A 27,866-nucleotide genomic window follows, 5' to 3' on the forward strand; every position below is an offset into this window, starting at 1 on the left:
ATGTTTTTATTGCAGAAGCCCTGCAAATATGGATCATGCAAATCCTCTCCCTCCAAAATAAAAACAAAAAAGCAACCTTTGCTATCCCATCCATCAATTTCCTCACATCTCAAAAGCATCCACCCCTTTCAAATTTTATTTTAATTTATTTTTACTTTAATCCTCAAATTATGTTTCTAATTTTTTATCTTACAAATCTTATCCAACCCAAAGGAAAATCTTTAATTAACCTATTATGTTTTAAAACGTGGATAATAATTTATTTAATCACAGAATTTGTGTTTGATTTTGACTGGGTGTAAAAATTTCCGAGTTATCAATATTCACGTGTCGCAAGCAGATCAGTCATGCAAAAATTATATTGTTTTCTAATTTTTATCTCACTAATTTTATCCAACCCAATGAAAATCTTTAACTGACCAATTATGTTCTAAAATTAACATTGGCTAACATTCCCATCATTACTAAAAGGGTAGTAAAACTTTGTCCCTTTATGCCACCATGGACTTTGAGTGTGCCAGCGTCCCTCTCTTTGGACCTTCAAGTGCTTAAGTAAACTAATTCGTCTCGACTCAGATCCAAAAGGAAAAAAAATGGCGCAAAATGATCATATTTGATTAGGGAGAAAATCTCAAATTACATTTAGGCTAATGTTAATTAATATATTGATTAATAAACTTAAAATAAAAATATTTTTATTAAAAAATGAAAATTACATTATTTATGAATTTTTTACACTCTTCAATTATTTATATAATAAATATATTTTTTTAATTCCTTAAAAAATACTCTAAAGACACCAATTATCCATACTCATTACCTTTAAGTAAATTTCTAGCACAGGATTAATAAAGGGGAGGGAGTACTTGGGGGTGTGTGCTAATAAGGCAAAGGCAAAGGAATAGGAATAAGAGCTATAAGGGTATAGGGGGGATAGTGTGAGTATCTTTAGGGGAGGTCAGCACTCAGCACAACACAAGCACAAGCTTGTGTTTAAATTGTATAATGCATTGGAAACTTTAAATTTCTTTAAACTATACAGAGAGAGAAGTAACCGAAGGTCGTTCATTCATTCAGCACGAAGCGAGAGAAGCGGAATCCAAAGTAGAGGCAACATAGTCGCGAACGTTGCTCCTCTTCCGCTTCGGCACCATTTTCGTTGGTTTCAGGTCTTTCCTAAAAGCTTCAGGGATTAGGTTACGGGTTTCGTCGATCCTGTTCTCTTTCTGGGCCTGCGACAGCGAGTGGTTCACGACGCGGAGGCTCTGATCGGAGCAAGCAGCAGGGAACACGCTCTGGCCGTCGGAGAAGCTGATCTTCTCGACGGAGATCACGCAGCACTCCTGCCAGCTGAGCTCACCGAGATCCGCAACCACATCCTCCAGCACCACCGCCGCGAACGCCGATACGCTCTCGCTCACCGTTGACCGCGGCAGATCCACCAGTTCCAGCGACTCCACCGCTTGCACCAGCACTTTCTGCGCACTAAATCGACTTAGGTTTTTGCAATTTCTCGAAACGGAAAACCTATTCGAGAACATTCTCTTGTTCTTCGAAGATTCGCCGAGCGAAAAACACAGATCCTAGACTATTACCGCAATCTATATCTTCTAATTTTACTTAATTAGCGTTGAATAAAAAGAAAAAAAACTAAGCGAAAAACAGTGAGAATAGGCGTGAGTGAGAACAAAACCTTAGGAGCGTGGTGGATTTTCTTGAAGCCGTGAATGCGGATGACCTGTGGTAGAAGGAAGAAGGGAAACGAATCGCAAGTGTTAGAGAGAACAATCGGAATTTTTTTAAGAACGAGAACTGAAAATCGTATAGAACGAATCGAATTAAGGAACCTGATTGAGTTGATTTATGGTGAGGTGAAGCGTTTGGCGAGAGTGAACGAGGTGAAGGTAGTCCTCGAGGCACAGCTTTTCGTTCTTTGAAGCGCGTTTCTTCGTGGTGCTTGCTTGCGATTGCGGAATCGCTAGTGATAATTCTTCCGCCATGGTAAGTCAAAACGGAAAGAGCGAGAGAGAAACCGGAATTGCCACCTTTTATACTGTCATTAGGCGCACGTTAGTTCAGTAGTTCGTTAAGGGATCACTCAGCACTACTACGTGCACTTGTTAATCATATTAAAATTTAAATATTAATTAAACGAATACGAGTACATAAAGTATGCACCTCCACAAAATCATTAGAAGTTAAGCTGTTCACTTTATAAAACGGAAATCAAACTGGTGATACGTGTGTATCTTAAAGTTATAACTCATAAGACTCATAACCATGACTAATTTTTAGTTTCATAATAAGTGATAGGTACAGTGATTCATGTGAGGATACACTGTTATACACAAGTGATAGTGGAAAATGAGACTTAGAAGATTGTAAAACTGTATATAGTTTAGGAATAGTGGTGTCCAAATTTGATAATTATGCAGTAGGGTAAGATGCAATCATAGCTATGTCACAGAGTCCTTCCTCAGATTTTACAGCTGCTTTACTTCCTGTTCTAAACAACCTAACGTTATTTTTATGAGACTTGAGGTTGCGTGCATTGTGCTCTAATTCCGTTCCTGTTTTGTGTTCTTGGGTTGGTTGGCCAAGGGGAATCTCTCTGGTTTTTATCACACCTCTGTCTCTTTTTTTTTTAACCTCTCTCCTTAAAAAGAGGAAAGACATAGATAGAGAGAGATAGAGAGAGAAAGAGAGCAGGAGAACCCACTAAGCGTGCAAATAAAAGACTTAAAGCAAAGCTAAGATTACAATCCCATGCTATTATAGCTCCCTCCACCTTTGCTTTGCTTTTCGGGTGTGTTTTTATTTTTTATTTTCTCTTCCTTTCTCTCTTGGTGGGGTTTCCATTGAGCTGTGATAATACTTGTGTGTTCCTCCTTCTGCTACCTCAGTCTATCCAACGTTTTGCAGTGGCCAAAACCTTAAAACCCTTTTATTTTTAAGGTTTCCTCTGTAGGTCCTTCTTGCTGTTCGCTCAGACTCTCGCACTTGTTGCAAGGAAGCCCTTGTTTCTCACAACTACAAGATGTGGTATTTATCGGATTTAAGCTGCGGTTAGACTTGTAAGATTCCCACTTCTCTAACACCATGCCTATATCATTTAATGTCCATTTTTCTTATGTAATGTTTTTTGAAACAAGACCCTTGTTTTCAAACTTTTTATCTCTTACTAACTAGTGTTTTTTTTTTTTTTTTTGCATGAAGCAGTGGGGGATTCTAGAGTTTGTTTATGTTTCTTGCATACATATATTTGGTGAGTGATATTTCAGCAAGGAGGAATCTTCCTTTGGAGCGTGGTGTGAACAGAAGATGGATGAAAGGTCAAGAAACGAGGCATCTCCTCAGCTGTTAGATTTGATCTCAAACGAGAGAGAGTGGCAGATGAACAAGAGAAACGAAGGAAAATCCTCAGAAGAAAGAAAGCTTGAACTGAGGCTTGGTCCACCTGGTGAAGACTGGTCTCTGGGCGGTAAAATGAAGAACACAGAAAGAGAAGAATCTCTTCTCTCTCTTGGTTGCTTCTCTCCTAACAATGGGTTCCAGAGCAAGGCTTCTCCATGGCCAAACTACCACCACCACCACCAGGGTAACAACAACAAAGCCTCTTCTTCATCATTTCTTCAGTGCCCTAAGGTTGTGGTAGAGTTGCAGAATGGTGGTGATGGCAAAGTATTCTCTCCCTCTTCTGCAAATACAGCTGTGTCCCAGCCCAACACCTCTCAGAAAAGGTACTCCAGTTTTTCTTTCTTGTATCCATGTTTTGTTACTTTTCGACAGAGGATATTCATTCCCAGAGTCACGTTGTTTCACTTTTTTTTTTTTAATTTTCTGTTGTGTTTGTGGTCCATGCAAACTAATCTCTACTTGTTACCGTATGATAGATCTAGTGTTTCACAACCCCTTGTTGCACTTGAGTGTAAGAAAAATAACTAAAGAGTTTTCCATTATTAATTATTCACTTGTATGGTTATCCTCTTTTCCAGAGAGAAAGAAAGAAGGAAGGGACAATTTTTAAGCTTTGATATCCCTGTACGCTGTACTGGCCGTTTTTGTTCTGCTATACTTCCTTGCCATGTTCTCTCAGATATGTCCACATCGGTTTTTTGATGCTATCTGTCATTTATTATGTGCCTTCCTTATCTTGAGGTTTGACATTGGCTGGCATGCGAATATCGGACCCTTTCTCTATTTCCCTCTCTCTCTTCTCCCTTTGTCTCTCCGTTTTTAATTTCTTTGGTCCCTCGTGGGGAAAGCCTACTTTTGCTTGATTTAAATTAAAAATAATGTACAAAGACATAAGTAATAGTACTATATATGTGAACTTGATGAGTGATGGCAGGGTTGTGCTAGTGCCCAGTGAGCTCTTTAGCCCCACCTCATCTTTTGTATTTTTAACTTTTAGCCTGGTTCTTACCAGTTTCACTGTTCACTTTCATGCCTAACTTAACATTTTCTCCTTGTGGACCCATTAACAAACAGAACTGCTCCTGCTCCAGTGGTGGGGTGGCCCCCAATTCGTTCCTTCAGGAAGAACCTTGCAAGCAGCAGCAGTGCTTCTAAGCCACCTCCTGAGTCTCAGGCTGAGCAGCACAACAAGGTTGCTGGTAAAAAACCTGTTGACAACTATGCTAATAATAAAGGTTTGTTTGTCAAGATCAACATGGATGGTGTTCCTATAGGGAGAAAAGTGGACCTCAATGCCTATGACAGCTATGAAAATCTCTCTTCCGCCGTGGACGAGCTATTCAGAGGTCTTCTTGCTGGTAATTTTTGTGACACTCTAATTCAATGATGGTTTATTCTATAGTATAAATCATCCTTGCGTGGACCATTTTTTTGTATATTACTTTTGATTGATAGCTACCCAACCTGTAAGCAAAAACTTGAGTTTTTATTTTTTATTTATGACTAGCTATGATGTACTTGGGGGTTGGCTACATTAATTCAACATTTAATGCTTACGGTCAATCTCTTTCACCAAACATGTTTTTTTAATACAATTTGCATTTGGCCCTTTAGACCATTTTGCTTTCAAATTTTGTTTTTCCACGCTTTAGTTCTAGTTCTCTTCGTGATTGTCAAGAAGGAAACTTTGTCTTAACTCACTGCTGTTCAGCTCAAAGAGATTCCTCTGCTGGTGGAGTTCACAACAAGCAGGAGGAAGAGAAAGCAATTACGGGGTTATTGGATGGAAGTGGAGAGTATACTCTTGTTTATGAGGATAATGAAGGAGACAGGATGCTTGTTGGGGATGTGCCATGGCAGTAAGCATCTTATCACTATCAATCTTATGTACTATTATTTTATTTTATTCAATATTATATTATACTATATTGTACCTCACCACTTGATGTGTGAGGACCAATGTCGAATTAACATTTTGATCTCAAAACTGTATTCGATATTAGTTAGATTCCTTGTGCTTAACAATTACTGTATATTTAATATCAAACAACTTTTTTGTTTGCCAATTGTTGTGGATAAATCCGAAGCAGTACATGCCATGGCATGTCTGTTCTTTCACATGATAACACCTGTACGACTGTCCCCTCTCAGAAATACAGATAAACTATAAATAACTCGCGCAATTGGCTTTTCCCTTTGGTATTTTTTAAATGATTTAGTTATTGCTAGAAACTATGATTGACTGCAAAGATAGTTATATCATATGGTTTTTTAATGTCTACATATGCTTGGCAGCATGTTTGTATCAACAGTGAAGAGGCTACGAGTGTTGAAGAGTTCTGAGCTTTCTGCTTTTACCCGTGAGTTGGAATCTTATTTGATTTACTTGAAGAGTTGGAATGTTGTTTCTTCTTCCCTCGTTTTGTTTTAACTTGTGATTGAAAATTGAAGAAATGTTCCTATTTTCAGTTGGGAGTAAGCAAGACAAGATACCCCTTGACTCAGCAATGAAATGAACAGCGGTTTGAGGTTTTGATCACCTGCTGAAAACTTGAAGACTCTTCCTAATTTGACGTTTTGGTTCTATTGTCTGATGAAAAGAACATGGAATGAAGCTAGTTGCGTACATTACAACTAAGTAATGTGATGAATGTGTCTTTTTTTTTTTTTTTTTCTAAATGAAGATTTGAAATGTTTATGGGTTTTGTATAAATAGGGAAGGGAAACTTCACGGATGTGTGTACTTATGATTTACTGTTGAGTAGCCATTAACTTGTTTTGGTTTGTATTTTGAAGTCCCTTTTGTAGGTGGGGTTTTTCAGGGTCTTAATAATTTTCACATCGTCATGGCAAAGAGCGAAATTTGGGACCTGTAAAAATATGGCTTTACTTGCTGGAATATTTTTCTCCCAAAATCTTGTGATTTTAAACTTTTTAACAAGATTTATGATGCAAATCTCTCAACTTAAGAGAACATAGACAGTCATAATGCCACGTGAACGAAGTACTATTTGCTTCTCCTTGCCCACACGTGTCATGGTCCTCGTGGAGTTTAGCCTAGGTTTAACTTGATTTAATACTTGCTAAATTTTATAAACTAATTTCATTGTCTAATGCAATTCAGAGCCAGGCAACTGATAAGCACATTTTGACATTTTGAACAATTGGTCCATTCCTTTTATCATATTTTTAGTTAACACCCCCATTTTAAAAATTATTCAAATATTAAAATTAACCCTATGAAAAAAAAAAAAACAGAAGTCCTATTTCTTGTTCCTGATCCCCTTTACATCCCATGGCCTGAATGTTGTTTTCTTTATTAATGTTAAATACAAATAGACTGGTTGGGTTCAGTTTAATCAAATAAGTTTTCTCAAAGTGAGAAGTTCTTAATAATTCTCGGAAGAAGTGTCATTAACAAATAATTTTATAATTTATAACTTGGAAATTGTCATCCATTTTACGGAATACACGGATTAGTTTAGGGACATTGCACTTTTTATTAATTTTAAAATGATGCTCCCGGAGTTTAAGTAGTAGAATGATGCATTTGGCCATATCAGTTGTTCAAGGAAAATTACGTTGTTTGGCTATAGCAATTACAGTTTATTGTATCTGGTTGTTTAAAAACAAGTTGATTTTTGAAGACTATCAATTTTCTGTAATATAGGTTATTAGCAAGATTAAGTTTCTTATGTATAGATAAGTGCACCTGTTGTATTTGTTTTAGCATCTTGATATAGACCTTATTGTATTAAGGAGGTTTTTGATTTTCTCAAACTGCGAAGTATGCCCCATTTATTATTATATCATTTTGGGTTTAATATAATTTATATTTTTTCGAAGAATGATGCATTTGATTTGTTTACGAATTATATCTATTATGCAGCGTTAGTAGTAAAACTTTCATTCCATCATATGGGTAGGTGGGTATGTTGGGTTCAGATTATTGTTGTTGGATGTATGTGAACAGCTGTATATTTGCATGGATTAATCAAAGACTCACTAGCAAATAGTAATAGCATAAAGAGAGGGTCAAGGAACATTGTATTTATGAGTATGGTTAATAGAAAGGGATTCTAGGGGAGGGAGGAATCGATGGTCGTTGTCATTGGGAGGTGCCTAACTTGGATGGTTGCCAAAAACGAGTTTTACTATGTGATTTGCACCATTTCCTTCGTACCCGAGCAGTTATGCTTATTGCGCATTCCAAAACACTAGAAATTGACTTGCGTGTTGGGCAGGTTTATAAAATTTGAAGACATTATAAATACTTTGAAAAAATATTACGTCAAATTAAATTAAATAATTTTGAAATAGGAAAACCATATAATTTATATGTAATAAAAACATATTTATTTTTTAAAAATTAGGAGACAAAAAATTGTTAGAATATTGTGAATTAGTAGATAGTAACCGCTATTAATGCATATCCTAGAAATTAAATTAGAACCTAGAAATTAATGATAGGTAAGTCGATATTCACAAAAATGAAATATCTAATTTTTTTTTCACGTGATTTATATTTATTATTGCCCTTATAAAATATTAGATTGTGTTATAATATTTAAATTTAATTCTAAATTTACAAATAATTTACCATCAAATAATAATAATAATAATTATAAAATTTTGCCTTTTTTAAAGGAGGAAAGATATGCTAGAGAGACATGTAAAAAAAAATAATTTTCTGACAATTCTGTGAAAATAATTTTACTAAAAAGTATGGTATTAAAAATAACACTTTTTAAAAAAAATGATATTTATCTTAAATATTTATATTGAGAATTAATATAGAAATTAACTATGAGTATAATTATTTGTTTTATAAAATTATTAAAAATAATTATAAGTTTATAGTAAAAGATTCAGTAAACTGATAATTTGAAATTTTAATAAAACATGATAATTAATGATGATACAATTTGTAATCAATACCTAATAATTATAAATTATATTTACTTGGCAATTGTATCCATCTTCTAATTTCGCTCAAAGTGTGAACTGGTCCTGAGTCTTAAATTACCAGAAAATATTCTTCATTTTCTTTGGCTCACTTTCCATGGGAGCCTTGCTACTAACATGTTTCGAGTTTTTAGACACTTGTCTACAAATTCTTTTTGCAACAGGTGCCGCAATGGTGAGGAGTCCATTTTACATGTGCTGCGTGATGGTCACTTTGTTGTTCGTTTATGGAGTTTTTTGAAGCTGGATACCAATGTTGCTTTCTACTCGATCAAGGTGGATCTTCACCATTGGCTCACGGATAACATAAAATTATCAAATGGAGTTCTATTCACTGCAACTTGCTGGACTAAATGGAGCAATGTGAATCATACTCAGAACCTTCATATGGACATTATTAAGGCTTGGAATCACACTCCTCAACACCAGCATGTTCGTTTTGTTCGCTGGGTCCAGCCATAAAATTGAACATCGATGGCAGTTCCTTTGGGAAAGCTGATTTTGGAGGTATTTTTCGAGATCATATGGGCGACTGGGTATTGGGTTTTTCAGGTCATTGCAGCATTTCTACTAGTCTCAAAGCGGAGCTATTTGTGAATTGTGAATTCTCTTGAAATTCATAAAACAATGCCTTTATTTAATTTATTACTAGACTAGATTTTCATGCTGCAGAATTTTCTATTTTTTTATACGTTTATATATTTATTTGCTAGTAGGATCACTTTGCAAAACGTCAAAAAATGGCTATAAATCTGAAGTACATAGCTGAACTCTCTCTCTCTCTCTCTCTAATTTTTTGATCAATTTTTAAAGCCAATAACAACAAGTGTTTAAAACTTTATTTCATCTGTTGAAGTTTTAAAATCTACTACTATTTTAGTCTCTCTTTTTCTTTTTTGCCGAAGATATTTTAGGGGAGTGTATTTAAGTTGGACTTTAAAAGATTTTTTTTATAAAAAAAACATTGACCTATTCAATCAAAATTTTTAAATAATAAAAATAAGTGTTGTGTATTCAATCAAAATTATTAAAAAAATTTAAGAAATTCAATAAAATTTGTTAGTATTCAATTGAATTTTTTTACAATTTTAAAAAAATGTTATGGTATTAAAAAAATATATAAATTTCGATGGATTATTTTTTAACATGAATTTTAATAAATTTTAGAGATTTTTTTATGAAAAAATACACATTAAACAATCTTAATAAAATTCTTAAGATTTCATGAGATTTTCTCTCTTTTCCTGCAAATTGACATGCTTTTCTTTTCCTATTACATATAATCTCTTGTCTCTTTGTTGAAAGAGGTAGATATTCATAATTTTTTTTATTCTTTTGACAAATGGTCAACATGTTCTTATAAATATAAATGAACATGTGATATAGTGAGAAAATTTTCCAATTCTTTGAATTTGGTGAACATCTTGATACGTGTTTATACATATAAATAAACATAAATATATATGATATATTAACATGAGACATATATAGTTTTAATAAATCTAAAAAGTTGATTCATATATACGTGAATAAATATATAAATTAGGTTTGGAACAATTTGTGTGCATAATTTTTGTTTGGCGAGATCGTTATTCTGAGAAGAACTACAAGTATTCATCTATCGACAAACATTGTGGTATATAATTTTTATACAATTAACATAATTGATGATGGAAAGAGAATGAACCTATTATGTTTGTTAATATGTTAGGGGAAATTAATTTGTTAAGTAACAATTTTATGATTTTTGTATAAGATGAATTTTATTTAAAGTGTTAGGTAGACAAATTTCATGAATTTTTATCAATAATTTTAAATATTTTTAAAAAACTCATGAAATTCTTTATAATCTTAAAAATCCATAATGTCATTTGAAATCTTATGAATTCATATTTTTTAAATCAATTAAAATCTAAACTACAAAATCATAATTATAGAAGTCTTTTAAAAAAATATCTTAAAAATCATTATATTCTTACAAAATCTTTTAAAATCCATAAGATTTTTTAATGTTAAAATAAAATATTTTCTTAAAAGCCTAATCCAATACACTCCCTTAATCTATCATTCCACAAGATAAATGTTTATATATATATATATATATATATATATATATATATATATATATATAATAAATATTTTCAAATATATAAATAATATTGTAATTAAATTATAATAAATAAATATCCTGATTTAAATATATAAATAATATTTTTAAATTACCATGTATTACTTAAGTTTTGATTTAATTTAAAATATTTTTTAGGCCTATATAAAAGAGTATAAATTGAAAGAGACGGAAATCAAATATAAAGAAAAAAGAAATATAGGTTGGAACTCGAGAGAATTTTTTTTTTCACTAGTTATAGAGATAATGTAAAATTGAGAATTAATAGAGTACCCCAAAAAAAGAAAGTGGAGAAGGTAAAAACTCCACTCTCAAAAACATATGCATTTAATTATTTTACAATATATAATATGAGTAAGTTGTGATGAAAACTAACTGCTGGTGATATTAAATTAAAGGGAAACATATAAATATGTTTGGAAGACTCGTCCATTATCCTTTACCACCGCTATAATTAGGTTATATATATATATATATATATATATATAATTTTCATAAAATAATAGTAATAAGAAATATTTTAAATTAATGTTTTTTTAGAATTTCTTTAATATGGTATGAATTGGAACAAACATCAATTTGAATGTTTAAATTGTAAAAATCATATAATTATTATAATTTGATGGGTCTTAGGTGTCAATATTATTGAGATGTCAAGATACCTATTGTGATGACTGTGCTCTCTAAGTCTTTATATAAAAAAGTTTAATTTGCTTCTTTGAATTAAGGGTTTCTTTCATAAATAACCTTCTTTTTTGTGAAAATAAAAGAATGCTTCTTATGTGGAGGTTATTTTTGTAATTAAAATCATGTGTTCAGCTTGGAACCAATTCTGTTTTGGCTATGCTATAAAAAAAACACTTTTGTTGTAGTGTGATACACAATAATTTAATTAACGTGGGAAATCTTCAAGGAAAAGGGAAAAAATAACAAACATGAGAGAATATTTTTATTAAATAGAAGAAAACTATAACTCCTCTATAGTTCTAAAGAGAGAATAATTACACACTGTCTCTCCTATAATAGGAAAATACACTTAAAAAAACTCCTAAGTATTTCACTCTATCTCTCACAATGAGATGCTACTATTGAGATGGAATGCAAAAATGATGAAAGGAAGGGGCTATTTATATATAGCCAAAGGATGAACCTTGGTCTTTAAATGCATTGTAGAATTTTTCTACTCCCGGACCAATTCACATTCTGCTATGTAGAAATTTTACGGCCGTGCTTGTTGAAATTTTATGCCACCAAAGAGGCTTTACTTACTTTCACGGTTTCACAGCTCCTAGCATTTTACAGCATTTATCCATTATGCAGTAGTAGTGATCTATTACTAGTACAATAAAAGGAAAGATTTGATCGATCGCCAAGAAAGTTTGAATATGAAGGAAACCTTGGTAATCCTTGAGCTACCGAGATACTATCCATTCTGATCATTATTAGCGAAAATGCTAATTAAAGTTATGAAGATCTCATCATCCGTGTGGAAATTTAAGCGTTCCAAAACTCTAAGCATGCATGTTACAAACAAAAAAAGCACCTAGGATGAAATCATTCTTATCGCAACCAACAGAGTAGGGTTCTAAGGAATGCGATACATTTTCAATTAATTAATCTCTCTCACATGACTCAAATCCTTACATTTTAAGACAAAATAAGCAAGAAATTGGTTAAAACATGTAGGAGCTAGCATCTTACTAGATCCCTTCACAAGAATCACTCAAACAAAGATTCCATAATAAAGAAAGAAATATTTTCTTTATGATCTCTACGGAATTATTTAACAGTCCGCGACAGATAAAAATAAAACCCAAATTTCATAAAAGGTCAAACATATCATGCACCCTGAGAAGGGGCAAAACATGAACAGAAAAATAAAAAAATTATACATCTGATTCCATCCCTAATTAATAGCTAGCTAGCCTCTACCCTATTGAAAAGTGAACTCAGCATAGACTTTAACATCCTTCTAGTTGTATATATGTTATCTATGTAACATGTTTTTTGAAGATAAATAATACATACTAGCCAAGGAAAGAAACAACAACCACATCTAGTTCCTTGATGTTTCCAAAAAGGGGGAACAAAAATAGGTACTAATTAAGTATATAATAGGCTTCATCAATAACTTGCCTGGCTTGAGCCTGTGTGCCGCATGTGTAGACTAGACGACAGTATGAACAAGAGAAATCATGGAGTCATCACCTTCATCTTGTGTTCAGCCATCTCTGCAGTTAGATCCATCCTATTAGGTGGATAGTTTCAGCTAGAACAGGTTCTGAAGCCATGGGATATAGTATATATAGTGAGAATAGGCTGTTAGATCAGTGAGGGAAAAAAAGCCAAGTTAATGGGGTTTGGCAAAATAAGGGTGATGATATATATTGTAGTTGTAGTTGTATATATGAATAATGATAATGGATCACCCATTAGTAACTTTTGTTCTTTGACCCAACCCTTCCTGTATTCTTAGCCAAAGATGTAATCATACAGGTCTGAGTGGGAATCCTTTCATTTTTTTTGGTTTTATTTTTATCCTTTTGGCTTTATATATATATATATATATATATATATATATGTTTTTGCTTTTGTTGTGCTCTATCAGAGTTCAGACAATTATGGTGGCACACTCGAGCAGGATCCTTTAAAGGGTACAGAACATGATCGATCATGCTCTGGACACTGCGCAAAAATATTCAGTTATATATGTTTATTCACGTTCTTTTTATATATATACTGATGATGATTGGCGAAGTTACGGAATTATGATATTATGAAACGTTCACACATGGGAGTCCCATTTTTATTTTTTTTTTAATTTCACGAACATTCTATTAGAGTATATTACACTTCTTAAAATTATTATTGATCCATGTGTATTTTTCCCATTTTCTACAAGTGGGTCAAGGTTGTGAAACTCGTCAACTAGGGTTTGATTTCTTTATGGACAAATAAAAAACAAAGCAGTACTCGAGGAGACGGCAACAATTTGGTTTGGGGCACCTTCGCCAATATATATAAGTAACTCTATTGGCCAATTGGACGCCCTTCGAATTCTTAGTCAAAATATAATGACTATGTCAAGCGGCTATTCTTTTTTATGCATTCTTTTGTCTGTATGATACGAATTTAACAACGAAAAAGAAAAAGAAAATGTATACACCACCGACTCTATCTATTACTATAATTATTATATATTAATATGCTATCTCACATTCGTAAAACTTTACTGATTTTATTTTTGAAAAAAAACGCAAACTAGCATTTTCTTCCTTTTGTAATTTGTACTTTAAGAAACTCGTGTGTGTATTAATATGTATTTGAAAATTTGTTTAGAAAGCACTGAAAGCAGAAAGCATGCAAAGAACATGTAACAAAACAACAGGCCTGCCTAGGCACACACGCATGGGGATTATGGAGTACTGATTATTTAAATTTAGCGGGTTTCAAATGATTAAACTATGAGCTTCAAGAACATATGCTTTAACTTCCGCACAGCAATATAATAAAGTTTTTAAAGCCATCAATTATTTCAATAACATAATTATTGACACCTATCTACATCTTAATGTTAACTTCTATTCCATTGTGAAATTATACATATATGTATATTAAAGGCCAAAATATAAGATGATGTGAATTATTTCAGTGTTATTTGTTTTTCAAAAGGAAATGATTTCATTGTTGTTTCCCATGCAATTTTTGTCGTACTAACCACTACCACTCATCACTACTTGTGTCCATAGCATCTTCGTCTTCTTTAACGCAATTCGTGTCGTACTAACCACTGCCATTCATCACTACTTGTGTCCATGCCACCATCTTTAAGAAACGTATCCATCATAAGTTATCTAAGATGCAAGAAATGAAAGAGCATAACCATTATCGAAATAATGGGATGTTAAACAGAAGCCACGATAAACAAAAGATGTGGGGAATAAAAACAGAGGAAAAAAATAATTAAAGACCAAGTGGTAGTTTTCACTTTCAACGATAGTGGACCACTTTAAGCAAAAACCACCTCACAATCTCTGCAATTGCCTTGAGGAGGATACATCAGAAGTGGTTAATTCCTAATGGCACCTGAAGCCCAAAATGGGACATCTAGTATACCTCAAGAAAAAGCACTGAGAGGTTAAGTTGGTATATCAGATATTTTTTTTGTCCTATGAAATGGCATGGTGTTGCTCTCTAGCAATTAACATTCATATCAACACTGGTCAATATTTTTAATTATAAGCACTTGGAAGAAGTTTTAATTGAAATGTTTGCGTTAATGATTACAAAAACAACATTCTATTATTAAGATTTTATAAAAATATAATCGCCATGGAATCTAAAATTAGTCATTTTTGTCCACAAAATCATAAAAAAAGAAAGAATTAAATAAAAATAACGAGGCAATCTAGTATGTATTAATTAAAACAGATTAATTGAAAATAAAAAATTAAACAAACTCTAGTTTGTTAATCAAGGCAATGGATGACATAATGTGATATGTTTAATTAATAGATAAAGAGGTCTTTTAAATATGTATTCAGAGTTCAATCTTTGAGTCCATGTGTAGAGGTGACAAAATAGGTCATCCTGCCAACCAATATGTTAGTCTAACTTGTTCTAGCTGGTCCATTTTTCTATTGTCTAAATTTACATAAATTTTGTTTATAAGGAAAAAATTATGGACTAAATAGGCTTGATAGATTTCGGGCCTACATGTCATCAGTTTGACCTAGTCTGAAGCCCATCGACCAAGTCAATTTAACTTGATTCTTTTGAGTCTAAAATTTAAGACTCTAACCTAACCTTATCTGTGAGTTATTTGGGTTGGACCAAATATATTGCTTTCTCCACATGTATACGAAGAATATCTACTAAGAAAGATCAAACTCTAAAATGAATTTTAGTATCTCCAATGACTAGGTAATGCTCGGGTAAAAGATACCTGACTTTGTAAAAAAAAATTCAACAAGGATAACGCATTTTATTTTCAGGGAAAGAAAATAATTATAGTATTATTTATGATAAACAAAACAGACACAATAGAAATTAGGTAGTGTTACATGGTTGCTTTGGGGTCTCACAATACCACCTTTTTTCGGTTGTGGAGCAGAGTCACAGCAGAACCGGCAAGTGGAAGCAAACAAACACAAAAATCCATGAGGAAACTTGCGGATATAGCAAGTTTTGGATTAGATTACCCAGATGAGATTCTAACCAATTCTCCAAATCCCAATCAAGAAACTCACTAGTCTCAGATACATGTCATATGTCGTAAAGTCCAGCTAATAAGAAATTAAAGAGCACAGTAAACTTGAAAGAATTGGTCAAGTAAAAGTGTAAAACAAGGTAAGATTTCACATCTCATGAGCTCTTGTTTCAAATGTCTACCCGTCCTCCAATTTCAAGTACAGTATCTAAGTGTTTTTTCGAGTTTGGAACTTTTTCTACCTTAAATTGACTGTTATTTTCTTACACTATTTTTTTTTTTAAAGCATAGTGGAGAGCAGCTACTCCACTTATGTGTAATCTCATTGGTATGAAGTGTACTGTAGGCAACTTGCCACAAAGCAAACAATAAGTTTGGGCCCTTTTCAGTTCTAAACGAGAAGCCACTTCTTGTTTCACTTTCTCGTGATTCGAATCTAACGGAAATATCACCTTTAGTCCCCACTCTTGCTCATCATGCACACACACGCTTGCTTACACCCAAGAATTTACTCTTAAAGTGTGTTTGGTTATATATCAGAGAAGATTGACGCGTGTTTTACTGAAACAAATCATACCACATCATTTTTATGGATTGAACATGGAAATTTGTTAAGAACTAATTAAACTGGGATTACCTAAAACTTCTTAAGAACTAAGTTGTCATTTGAATTTACTTTTTTGATAGGTTAAAATTAATCTATAACTAGACATAAACCCGGCGATGTACGGGTTTATAAATAATTTAAAAAATATTTAAATAAATAATTTGATTGATAAATAAAAATTAAAAATATAATTATTAATGATATTTTTTATCATTGATGGTTAAATGAGTTAAAAAAATTGTATAAATTAAAATAATTTATAGTTATTCATATATTTATAAAAAAATATTTTAAAATTTGAATATGACCACTTAATTAAAGTTGAGTAATGTGAAAGTAAAAATAAGTGTTATGCATAAATATTATAAGAGTAATATAAAAATAAAATAAAATTGACATATTAAAACACATGATCTAATGTTATGATAGCATTAATACTAATTATAAACAAAGTGACTGCTACACACTTTCCTTACACACTAATCAATTATAGTGTGTGTTTGAGTCCAAATTAAATTATAGATAAAGTTACAAAATAATCATAAATTCACCTTTGATATAGCATATATTCCTAAAGTTATAAAATAATCATAAATTCATGTTTGACATAGGGTAGTGGAAGACCAATAGGCCAAACCACTCATGAAGTATCATATGCCAAAATATTAAAATTAGATCATATTAGCAAGCACACCCATGATATTGTATATTCATTTAAAAGTAACATTTATGCAAGTTTTGTGTCATGCTAATCATGGTTAGGTTGTCATGGTAAAATATAATATAATGCACATTACCTTGCAATGAAAATAAGGGATAAAAAATTGACACTTAGCTGCTCACTATAGTTAAATAATATTTAAATAATTTATTTGTATTATTATAAAAAAAAACAATTTAAACTATATCAAATAGCTACAAGATGAGAGGAGATTAATTACTTGAAACAAGTGTCCTATCAAATTATTCTCACAACTACTCTCCCTCTTTATGCTTTTGTCGTTGGCTAACCAAATGGTCAAACATCTCCAAGACCTCTGTCACGTTGGTCAATTATCTTAATATTGTGAAAAAATTGTGATATTCATAACCAATTCCCTGAAGTCTTTTTTTACCCGTAGGTAATGAACAATTAAACATATCTTATTTAAGTTAAAATTTATTCATAAATTGTGAAAAACATTGTTTACCTATAAAATTGAGTTAGAAAAAAACTTCCTTATAAATTGTAGTTGTAAGTATATATTAAGAGCATTCTTTCCTAAGAAAGGAAGACGAGTTAAGTAACCATGATTGATAATGTCCTTAGAAGAGATAAAGTTGTGTTGCTACATTTGGACCTATTATTAGAATTTATGAAACCTCTGTCACATTGGTCAATTATCTTAATATTAAGAATAAATTGTGATATTCATAACAAACTCTTTGAACTCTTGGAGGTGAAATAAAATTTCATGAAGCAACATATATAATAAGCATGTCTATACATTAACAAATATAGAGATAAATAAATTAACAAAAATATATAATGACTTTATTTGTTAAAATTAATGTATTTTAAGTTTCTGGGTGATACACGTTTAAATGTTGATCTGATGCCTTTGAGTTATACCTCTAACTCTTATGCTTATTTTAAAATGTCTACATGTATCCCTAAAGTGAGGCAATGTGATTATTTAAATAAAGGAACATTCTAAAGACACAAATTCATCAACCTTATTAATTAAGTCTAACAAAAGTTCACATTCACTTAAAATTATATAAAACAATAATAGTTCAACTTTCACATAAGTGTGTGTACATGTCTTTGCATTTGGTTTCTGGCTTATAAAATGTTAATATTAAAGAAGAGGACATAAATCAAACACTTATGTCTATTAGATTTGAATTTAAATTCCAATGACTAATTTGAATTTAATACAAAAAATAATTTGCATATGAAAAAATATAAATTGTTTACATATCATCAGTTGGATGCACCTCTCTCCTAATCTCCTTCTTCTTTCCAAGTTATATCTTGCTTTTGTAGTGTCTACCCTGTTTTCATATTTTTACATCTATCTATTGAATATTTTTAGCAGAATTATTTTTTATAACGGGAGAATCTACGCATTGGAAAAATAAATATATGACAAAAGTGAAAATAAAAATCAACAAAACTCAGTATCAAAAGTCTTGCTTGTGTGTAGGACCAAAACTTTGAAATATGCGATTGTGGAGAGACTCTCACTATACAATGCAGTATGCGATTGGGGGAGTGTCCTGCGATTCGGTTTTTCATGTGAAGATGCTTGCACATCCCCAAATTTGTTTGACCGAGTTTTCATCGAGTGTCATGCAATTCAGAGGGTCTGACCGAGGTTTTTATGGAGTGTCTGCGATTGAGAGAGTGTCGTGCGATTTGGTCTTTCATGTGAAGATGCTTGCACATCTCCAAATTCATTTGACCGAGTTTTCATTGAGTGTCGCGCGATTCGTAGGGTCTGACCGAGGTTGCATTAAGTGTCGTGCGATTCGGGGTTTGATGCGAAGAGGCTCGCACAACCCAAAATTCGTCTGATTGAGGTTATCGTTGGTTGCCATATGTGATTGGAGGTCTTGCGATTCGGTCTTTAATGTGAATATGGTTCATGAAATACTATTGTTATAACATAATCATCATAATCGCGAACGTAGAATCTCTAATATTAATGCAAATTTGAAGAAAGCAAAACGTGAATGAATGAAGCGATCGAATTTCAAAAGATTCTTCTGCGCCGAAGATCTGGGAGAGGATGAAGTTGTATGTGAAAAACCTTGAGATGAAGAGCAGGTACGTAGAAGGGAATGCATAAGACTGAGCCATTTGGAGGTGAGTATTACTCAATTGAAATGTATTGTGTATGATTTTGGAAAATTGTGAGTATCACTCAATAGAAGAATGTTTTTCTTCTTTCACATCATCATTTTCGCTGACGTGACACCGTAATATGGAATAATTCAGCTTTTATATATTATAAATGGATTTTTTTTAAAATTAAAGTATATAAATTGATTTTAATTGATTAAAAGATTCATTTTTTTTATTTTCTTCTCTGCTTATTAAAAAATATATTAAAAAATTATCTTTTTAATTTATAGAAAGATTTGAGTCTTGAAGAAGTACAACATCAATTCCTGAAGCATCATTATAGAGTATTCAGTGACAATATATTTAGATACACATCCACCAAGCAATGAGCTTCTATAAGAACTCTCTATACTCAATCCACCATCCATGGCTATCATGTGCTTCTGACTGTCACCGTTGTCTTTTCCCAATTTTTCAGGATACCCAGAGATGGCAGCAGCACGTGTAATATGGCAGACCTACCAGCGAGGTATCATATATCCATCCCCAATAAGTAGAGAGAGTAGTAAGTTTATGCAAGAGCTATTAAAAGGAACTCCAGGTCTTGAACAATATAAATAGTACTTAAAAACTTCATTATGCAAGAGCTATTAAAAGGCCTTGGAGATCCCACGTTTTACTAGTGATAGCTAATTAAGATAGACTATATAAGAGCGAACAACCTTTACGTGAGAGCAAGTGTTCGAAGTTGAGTCTCAGACTCATCTAAATTCTAAGATTTGAAAAACTAAACATAGAGAATGGTGATCAACGAACACGCCTTCAAATTTTTTTAAGTTTGCTTCCAACCAAAGGTCATGATCGATGTAAAAGATTGGTTTACACTACCAGTAATTGTGTGATCAATTCTCTACTACAGAGTAGCCAATCAAAAGCCTAATGGTATACCTTAATGTGAATGGAACTTACAATTTTGGAGGAACAGTCTCGCGGAAGAAACAAACTTCATTAGCCATTTTGCATAGTACTCTTGGAAAAATCAGTCCCAATTATTTCTAAGAAAATCTGGGAGTATTGTTGAAAATAAGATTTCAAGTAAGAAGTTTTCTAAACTCATCTCTTAACTCCAATGGAACTTTGAAGCAATATGAAATCACCTGTTTCCCCACTCTATGATGACAACTTGCGGTCATGTATTTATTATATTACAAAATTGTAGCCTTTGTTTAAGACCATTCACACAATTTAAGGGAATTAAGATAAGAAATACTTACCGTTTCCGCTGGAAACAGAAATAGGAAAATGACCATGCCATTTTGGTAGTGCTTGAACGGCAAATCTTAACTGGAAAATTTTTTTGGAATAATGATATTTGGATTTTGGACACTTTAATTTTTTTTATATAAAAAAATCCCTTATTTTACTTTTTTTTTAAATATTTCCTTCTATTTTTTACATAATAATAATAATAATAATAAAAAATTGTTTATCTTTTTCCTTTTGTTTTTTTTTCTTATCAGACTACTTTTTGGTTTTTTTTATTTTCTTTTCTCCATTTTCATTTTTTTTCCCCTAAATCCTACAAATCATTAGAATTCAAAAGAGCAGATGGCAACATCAAAAAATAATCGGTTGCAGAAGTACAAAAGCAAAAATGTACACCTCTAATTTCAATCTCACAGAACTAAAATCAATAAGAAGGGAAACAGGCAGAAAAGCAATCAGGATTCAGAATTCACCGCATCACCACTGGAGAAGTCTTTATGTACATTGGATAACTAAGGCTCCCTGAAGCCATTGCCATTTACATACAAGGAAATGAAATAGGTAAAACCTGATTCCCTGTTTGTGCGCGTTTGGTTCATTAACAATTGCACATTTTTAGGCAAAACTTCAGTAAAATGTTTAATAAAAAACGCAGAAATTCCTTCACCGAGCTTTAAAATCATGGGTGTCGAATTGTTTACTAGGATTAACTTAAAAATTTAGGTGGGTGTTTGGTTTTATTTCAAATAATTTTAAATTAAAACAACTTTGACTATTTATCTAATTTTTACATCACATTACCAATTTTATATTAAATTTTACTCATCACTTATTTTAATAATAAAAATATCTCAACATAAACGAGATCAGTTCAAAATTAATTTTATTTAAAATTAATTTTATCATATTAATAAAAAAACGGACTTGACCTTGGGCAGCAAATGCAAGTTTACTATTTAGTAATATTATAGTCAAAGAGTGCTTGAATAATTTTTTTTCTAGATTGGTCATGGTACTTCTCGTACAATTTATATAAATCAATTAATAGTTGCCAAGGGAAAAAAATAATTGTTGTTAGTCAAATGAGCAAATTATAGTTGTCAGGCAAAAATAACTTAATTTGATGTCCCAACCATAAAAATGGGTCGAATTGACACCTCAGTTAATTCTTGCCTAACCATATATACAACTATCCCAGTGGCAACACAAAGAAGTTGGTTCCTCAGTTAAAGGGAGGGATGCTTAAGAAAAACCAAATAAATAAGATTATATTCTCAAAAACAGACATGAGAAAAGAAAAGTCTATTAATTAATTACTTCTGAAAACTTTAGCTGTTGTAGTATGAAAAATAGCACGGCATTTTTTATGCAAAACGAAATCATATAATGGGAACCCTAGATTGTTAACAGGACAAGTTCAAATGACTGGATAATTGATTAGTAGGAGACTAATAATTTAATTAATGAAAAGAAAATATACCAGTAAATTTGATATAAAATAATACATTTAAGTTTAACTTTGAAAATATCAGGTGTAAGTGTAACGAAAGATTATATGATGAATTAAGAGCAAGATTTGAATGCTAAAACTGTTTCAAAAGGGTATGGCCAATGCATTCGGCTTTTCGACTTATATATGCATGCAGCACGCCAAATAAAAAACAACTGAGTCTGTGATCGAACATGAATTGTCTACGCAGTACTGCGCTTAAATACACGTAAGGCAAGTTAAATACAATAAATTGTTTGACAAATTTCTCAATTGTCAAAAAGCTTAACCGTTATATCTTGTAATCAATGTTTTTAAATATAATTTATCTTGTAAAATACACTCTCTCCTTTAGAATAGTAAAATCCTATTTAAATAAATACATTTCTCAATAAAAATTACTTTTAACAGTTTAACTGCTTAAATTAAGCTTAACATGTGTACCAGACATACGATTTTTTCTCTCCCTAATTTGTGTCCAACTTCACTCAGCAAGAAAACAAAGCACACTAGTTAATAAAATAAATTTAATCTTTTCTAAAGCAAAAATGTTTTAGATACAGTGTTAAGTATATTTTTTTTGGTTCATAGAAATCGAAGACAGATCCTAAAGATTTAGAATAATTCATACACTCTCTTAAACCAATTGAGTTAAACTCTTTCAATATGATTAAGTATATTATAGTTATTTATTAAAAAAACAATTAAAATTATGCTAAAATAAAAATATTTGTATAATATTTAAAGTTATTAAAATTTAATTGTTTATTTTTTCATTAATAGTATTACTTCATTTTCAAAGTATATGAAGCTTCATTTTAAAACCTGCCATAGATTAAAAAAAATCCCATAAATTACTAGATTGTTTCAGTGCATCTGAGCAATGGACAAGATCGGACTTTAAGTTACGTCTGCCTACCTTTTGGGCCTAATCTGTGTTTTTGGAATTAATTTTTTACCACATTATTTAACTACATAATATATTAAACTTGTTTTAGAAATTAAATTTGAAAGTAAACACTTCCATAATTAAATTTTTGGAAGTGATTTATAAATCATTTTCTATAATTAAAATTTGAAAAACTATTTACTATATTTCTGAATTAAAATTTCAAAAGGTCTTTAAAATGCTTCTCAAATTAATTTTTTATATGTAATGCAAAAAAGAATAGTATAAAATTTAAAAAAAAAAGAGTAAATAGCGTAATTTCTTAACTGAGCCCAACTACAAGGTACCTTCACTTCGACAAAAACCCAACTAACCCGAACTAATAACACATGTTGGGACCGTTAGGACACTGTGGACTGTGGAGTGTGAATAATGAATATAGAGTCAAATAATATTTAAAAGGTCATCTTAATTGGTATTATTACTTAGGGTTAAGAATATGCTGGGCTTTGAAAGGTCTGAGTTTAGTCTACGATCAATATTTGAGGTCTGAATCTGACTTATAATCTATCAAAGACTTTTAATTTTGCTCGGTCTGACTTTTTTAAAAAGCTGGCCTGGCCAGCCCAAGCCTTCTTCACAACAAAGGAAAGTCAATCAAAATAATGAGAAATATAAAAGGACACATGATTCATATCTACATTGTAATTAAAGTCTTTGATTATAGGAATAGAAGTTATGGAACAGTAATGTGTAATCAAATAGTTTAAAAAAAAATTAATTGTATCCAAAAAATAATATTATATATTGGTACCCAAATAATAATATATATATATATATATATATATATATAGGCCGGCCTATCAGGCTTATAAATTTTTTTAATAAGCCTAAGTCTGGTCTATTTAATTTAATAGGCTTTTAAAAAAGTCTGAACCTAATCCTTTAATTAAATAGGCCAGTTCAGGTCAAACTTTATGTAGGTCAGGTCGTAGGTCCAGTAGGCCGGTCTGGCCTATTTCCACCCCTACTAGTACGATAAAATAATTTCGGTATACGCCTGTGCTTGATTAGCTTATTTAAAAAAATGATTATTTTTTACAAAAAAAACGATTATTTTCTTCATAAACTGAACCATATTTGTTGTTGCCCATCTTCTCCGAGCATTAGTTTTAGAGTTTAATGGATATCTGTTAACCAAGTGAAAACCAGTTTTAGCGTGATTTTAATAGTTATTATTAAAGTAACAATCTTATTATACATAAAGTTTTTATTAGATAACAGTCTAAAAATACTTTATACTTTGAATACATATCCTTTTTTTTTCTTTTAGTTTTATTTCCACCTTTGAAATCTATCTTTAAAAGAATCTCAATTAAAACCACACAATAAATATGTATAAATAAAAATCACACAATGATATCAAAACCCCCCAAGATATTATTCAAAATTTCAAATACATAACAGAATAAATTGTAATCAAAATTTGAATAAAAATCCAACAACCCAGATCAAACAAACATGATTAATAACGTGCTATTAATTTTGTTTACCCCAAGAGAGTCAAAACTCAAAAGCTTTGGAAATCCGAAGGAGGAAAAAAAGAATCTAGAATTGATTGCATTGGTGATGAAAATTCCGTTGACAACTCCATTTCTCACTACTTTTAGAAAGGCCGGTTTCACCCAAGTGTAGTTTCAGGTTTTGTGGCAGAAAGAAGAAACTTCAACAGAGAAGGTAAGGATGTATCATGTATGTAAGTTGAATGGTCTGCAGCAAGAAAAGAAAGTTTTTCTGCAATCACTGTTGAAAGATACTGCATGGAACTGAAAGATCTTTTATCCATTCCAAGAAAGAAACTGAGATCACAAACCCATTTTGACCCATTACATGGGACCAAAAAGATGATATAAAAAGTTCCATTTTAATGGCTATGCTGATGTTTAGTAGTACAGCAGAAGAGGTTAACCCAGCGTTGAAGGGTTTGAACCAGAAAACCATCATGGTTTTGTCAGTTGGTATTTTTTATTTGTAGCAGTACACGTTGGTGCAGTAAGAGAGAGGAAAAAAGCTAGAAAACTTTTCAGTGGTAGTAGGAAAATACAAGCAACTGGGAACTTAATTGGCAGTGTCTATTGTTGTAGGTTAATAGTGACCATTATTGGAGTGAGTGACTGGAAGAGATAATTATACGCTCTTTCTTTCTTTTGAATTTATGACTTTGTTAGGCTTTTCCCAGTGATTATTATTATTACTTTTTCGTATACAATTTAACATTTCCTTCTTTGTCTCTAATTCTTGTCTCTCATCTTCATGTGTGTCAGAGGTTTGTCCTAAAAAAATACACATCTCTATCCTCTTTCATTTAATTTTTTTAAAAAGGTTTGATGCTTGTTATTATGATATAGTATTATTAATCTATTCCTCCAAAACTTACTCTCATCACTTCTTTGTTTGCAACCTGTAGCGTACATTCTGCTAGTATATGTTTTGGATGCTTTCTTGCATTGAATTTCACCCTTTTGCACTTCACTATTTTTATCTCAAAATTTCATCAGTTCCGGTTGTCACATTGCATTGAGCACCACTTGTATTCATTCCGTTACTACACTTGTTCACCTACATTACATGCTCCTTCTCTCCACACCCAGAGGGAAATTAACTTGACTTTGTTCACATTTGAGTTGAAATTTGACATTTTTTTTTCCCACTCCAGATCGTTAGTGAGGGAAGCTATGGGCAAAGCTACAAGGTGGTTGAAGGGTTTGTTGGGAAAGAAGAAAGAGAAGGACTACCGTGGCTTTTCGGGCTCATTGGATCTTGACAAGAGGGAAAAAAAACGATCGGAGAAGGATGAAGTGAGTCACATTACTCCAACCAATGTTACCACCTTTGATCGAACTAGGTTCAGATCCTATGCTGCCCCAAAAGAGAAGAACAAGCACTCCATTGATGTGGCTGTTGTGAGATCAAAAAGCTGTGACAGAGGCACCTTACTTATTGGAAGCAGGGAGGGCTGGGCTGCTGTGTTGATTCAATCCTTTTTCAGAGGTTATTTGGTATGTCACCATTTAGTCTCCTAAGGAGGTTCAAATCTAGTAATTGGTTTTAGTACTGCTTTTTTTCCCCTTATATGATGATGATGTCTGTTTTCTCTGTTTACACCAATGCCATTTGCTGAATTGCATTGTTTTGGTACAAGATGTGCTTTGCTTGATTCTTACTCCAAAGCACTTTTTTTTTTACATTATTAATGAAACAGTGCCTTTTTCATTTATGGACCGAACTCAATTCCTTCCTCATTTTCACCTAATGTTTTTAACAACTTAAATTTCTAACTCATTTGTTTAAGGCTAATAATTTCAACACCTACCTCTCCAGTGTTTTAATGTATGATGCAAAATGTTTTGTTATGCTGTAGTTTTTAGTATGTTCTATCAGCAATTCAATTCAATCTTTATTATAATTTGTTGCATTCAGGCGCGAAAGGCTCTTAGAGCACTCAAAGGATTGGTTAAGATACAAGCTCTTGTTAGAGGGTATCTGGTTCGAAAAAGGGTTGCTGCAACTCTTCACAGTGTTCAAGCTATGTTAAGAGCTCAAGCTGTTGCTCGATCTGTGCGAGCTCGTCGTTCCATGGACAAGGAGAATAGATTTCATCCACAAACTCCTTCCAGAAAATATATGGTAGAAACTTGTTCTTCTTCGATCCTTCATATTGCAACTTAACTCCTCCTTCCATCAACATTAGTCATATTTTTTTATGTTAATCTTTTTTCTCTTGTAGCAACGGTTTGATGAAGCAAGAAATTATCAATTACACAATAGAAGAGTACCTATATACTGTAAGGCACCCTTTAATGGATTTGATGAGAGTCAAAAAGTTGTTGAGGTTGACACTCACATGCCACATTCAAGTAGTAGGAGCATTAACACTGCAATGTCAGAATGTGGAGAAGACTTGCACTATCAAGCAATGTCATCCTCTCTTGGTTGTCCAATTCAAGGTCGAATCTCACTTCATGAGAGGCAACACCCTCAAGAGTTTGAATGGCTTTTCAATGTTGATGAAGGTAATAACAAGTTCTCCACAGCACACAACACGCCTCGTTTACCAAAATGCATGCCACCAGGTACTCCAGTGAAGAGTATTTGTGGAAAAACCTTCTTTAGGCCTTGCTCCAATTTCCCTAACTACATGGCCAACACTCACTCTTCTAAGGCCAAACTAAGGTCTCACAGTGCTCCAAAGCAAAGGCCTGAACTCAAGAAAAGGCTTTCAATCAATGAAATGATAGCAGCAAGAAATAGTTTTAGTGGTGTTAGAATGCAGTGGTCGTCATCCAACCCGAAAACTCAAGAAGATTGCTGCTTTTTTGAAAGGGTTATTTAGACATGCAGTGTCAGTTGGAGAATCTAAGATGGAAATGATAATATTGGACAATGAAGTGAAGTGGCTACTTTAAAATTTCTTTTTCTGATGTTCTTAATATAATAGAGTGAGTTTTCTTTCGCACATTTGCAACAAACGATTACTCCTGTTAAAGATCATAGAACCTGATTTAGTTTTATTTTTTCACATACGGAAAAGAGTCTAAAGACTTTGCATACGTATTAGCATCATGACCTGTGATATTTATAAATGGATTTTTTTAAAAATTTTAATCATTTAATTTTCATATTTATTTATTTATTTTTGGTATAAAAAAATGAATTACATCTTATAATAAACATCAACAACCAAGAAGATAAGATGTTAACTTTTTTGTTAAGAGAAATATGTTAACTTATGCGCTTAGAAATAAAGGATAAAAAGTTTTTATAAGAAATTATAATAAAATTGATATTAAGTCAAATTCATGAATTATAGATTACTCAAATTGAATTCGTTTGTTTAATAAATTTAAATCTTAGTAATTCATGAATCAAGTTGAAGAAATTATTTTTCAACTAATATCCTTAAAATATTAGTCAAGATTCTCTCACCAAATATGTTTTTATCTCTGATAAATTAATGAATTTTGTTTTGATCCTTAATAAATTATTAATTTCTTTTCAAAAGAACT

The 27,866-nt window shown here is 32.0% G+C and overlaps 3 protein-coding genes across 4 annotated transcripts; 2 read left to right on the plus strand and 1 right to left on the minus strand.

Moving 5' to 3' along the window:
- Positions 1-791: 791 nt before the first annotated feature.
- Positions 792-2,127, minus strand: LOC114387428. Its single transcript, XM_028347616.1, has 3 exons — positions 1,848-2,127; positions 1,694-1,738; positions 792-1,478 (listed from the first exon to the last, which is right to left on the minus strand). Exons 1-3 carry the CDS (start codon positions 1,998-2,000, stop codon positions 1,074-1,076), a joined length of 603 nt encoding a protein of 200 aa, XP_028203417.1. The 5' UTR covers positions 2,001-2,127; the 3' UTR covers positions 792-1,073.
- A 418-nt stretch (positions 2,128-2,545) lies between these two features.
- On the plus strand, positions 2,546-6,318 carry LOC114387426 (auxin-responsive protein IAA26-like). Of its 2 annotated transcripts, none has more exons than XM_028347614.1 (6): positions 2,546-3,074; positions 3,220-3,740; positions 4,492-4,775; positions 5,129-5,276; positions 5,713-5,777; positions 5,887-6,318. In XM_028347614.1, the coding sequence occupies exons 2-6, from the start codon at positions 3,322-3,324 to the stop codon at positions 5,931-5,933; spliced, it is 963 nt and encodes a 320-aa protein (XP_028203415.1). In that variant the 5' UTR covers positions 2,546-3,074; positions 3,220-3,321; the 3' UTR covers positions 5,934-6,318. The 2 variants fall into 2 exon arrangements, with proteins under 2 accessions (XP_028203415.1, XP_028203416.1); XM_028347615.1 differs by having other exon boundaries at positions 2,665-3,074; positions 3,217-3,740.
- Positions 6,319-25,267: 18,949 nt separating this feature from the next.
- On the plus strand, positions 25,268-27,369 carry LOC114387797 (protein IQ-DOMAIN 14-like). Its single transcript, XM_028348001.1, has 3 exons — positions 25,268-25,859; positions 26,281-26,487; positions 26,588-27,369. The coding sequence occupies exons 1-3, from the start codon at positions 25,536-25,538 to the stop codon at positions 27,191-27,193; spliced, it is 1,137 nt and encodes a 378-aa protein (XP_028203802.1). The 5' UTR covers positions 25,268-25,535; the 3' UTR covers positions 27,194-27,369.
- The last annotated feature ends 497 nt before the right edge of the window (positions 27,370-27,866 follow it).

The sequence above is a fragment of the Glycine soja genome, chromosome 15 (assembly GCF_004193775.1).
Source record: "Glycine soja cultivar W05 chromosome 15, ASM419377v2, whole genome shotgun sequence".
NCBI classification, from domain to species: Eukaryota; Viridiplantae; Streptophyta; class Magnoliopsida; order Fabales; family Fabaceae; genus Glycine; species Glycine soja.

Bases quoted from the DNA above. Each gene is read 5' to 3' on its own strand.
- LOC114387428 (XM_028347616.1), bottom strand. From the start codon at position 2,000: ATGGCGGAAGAATTATCACTAGCGATTCCGCAATCGCAAGCAAGCACC. The intron at 1,739-1,847 runs GTTCCTTAATTC...CTTCTACCACAG, and splicing joins CCATAAATCAACTCAATCAG to GTCATCCGCATTCACGGCTT. The intron at 1,479-1,693 runs GTTTTGTTCTCA...TTTAGTGCGCAG, and splicing joins AAATCCACCACGCTCCTAAG to AAAGTGCTGGTGCAAGCGGT.
- LOC114387426 (XM_028347614.1), top strand. From the start codon at position 3,322: ATGGATGAAAGGTCAAGAAACGAGGCATCTCCTCAGCTGTTAGATTTG. The intron at 3,741-4,491 runs GTACTCCAGTTT...ATTAACAAACAG, and splicing joins CCCAACACCTCTCAGAAAAG to AACTGCTCCTGCTCCAGTGG. The intron at 5,778-5,886 runs GTGAGTTGGAAT...TCCTATTTTCAG, and splicing joins TGAGCTTTCTGCTTTTACCC to TTGGGAGTAAGCAAGACAAG.
- LOC114387797 (XM_028348001.1), top strand. From the start codon at position 25,536: ATGGGCAAAGCTACAAGGTGGTTGAAGGGTTTGTTGGGAAAGAAGAAA. The intron at 25,860-26,280 runs GTATGTCACCAT...TGTTGCATTCAG, and splicing joins CCTTTTTCAGAGGTTATTTG to GCGCGAAAGGCTCTTAGAGC. The intron at 26,488-26,587 runs GTAGAAACTTGT...TTTCTCTTGTAG, and splicing joins CTCCTTCCAGAAAATATATG to CAACGGTTTGATGAAGCAAG.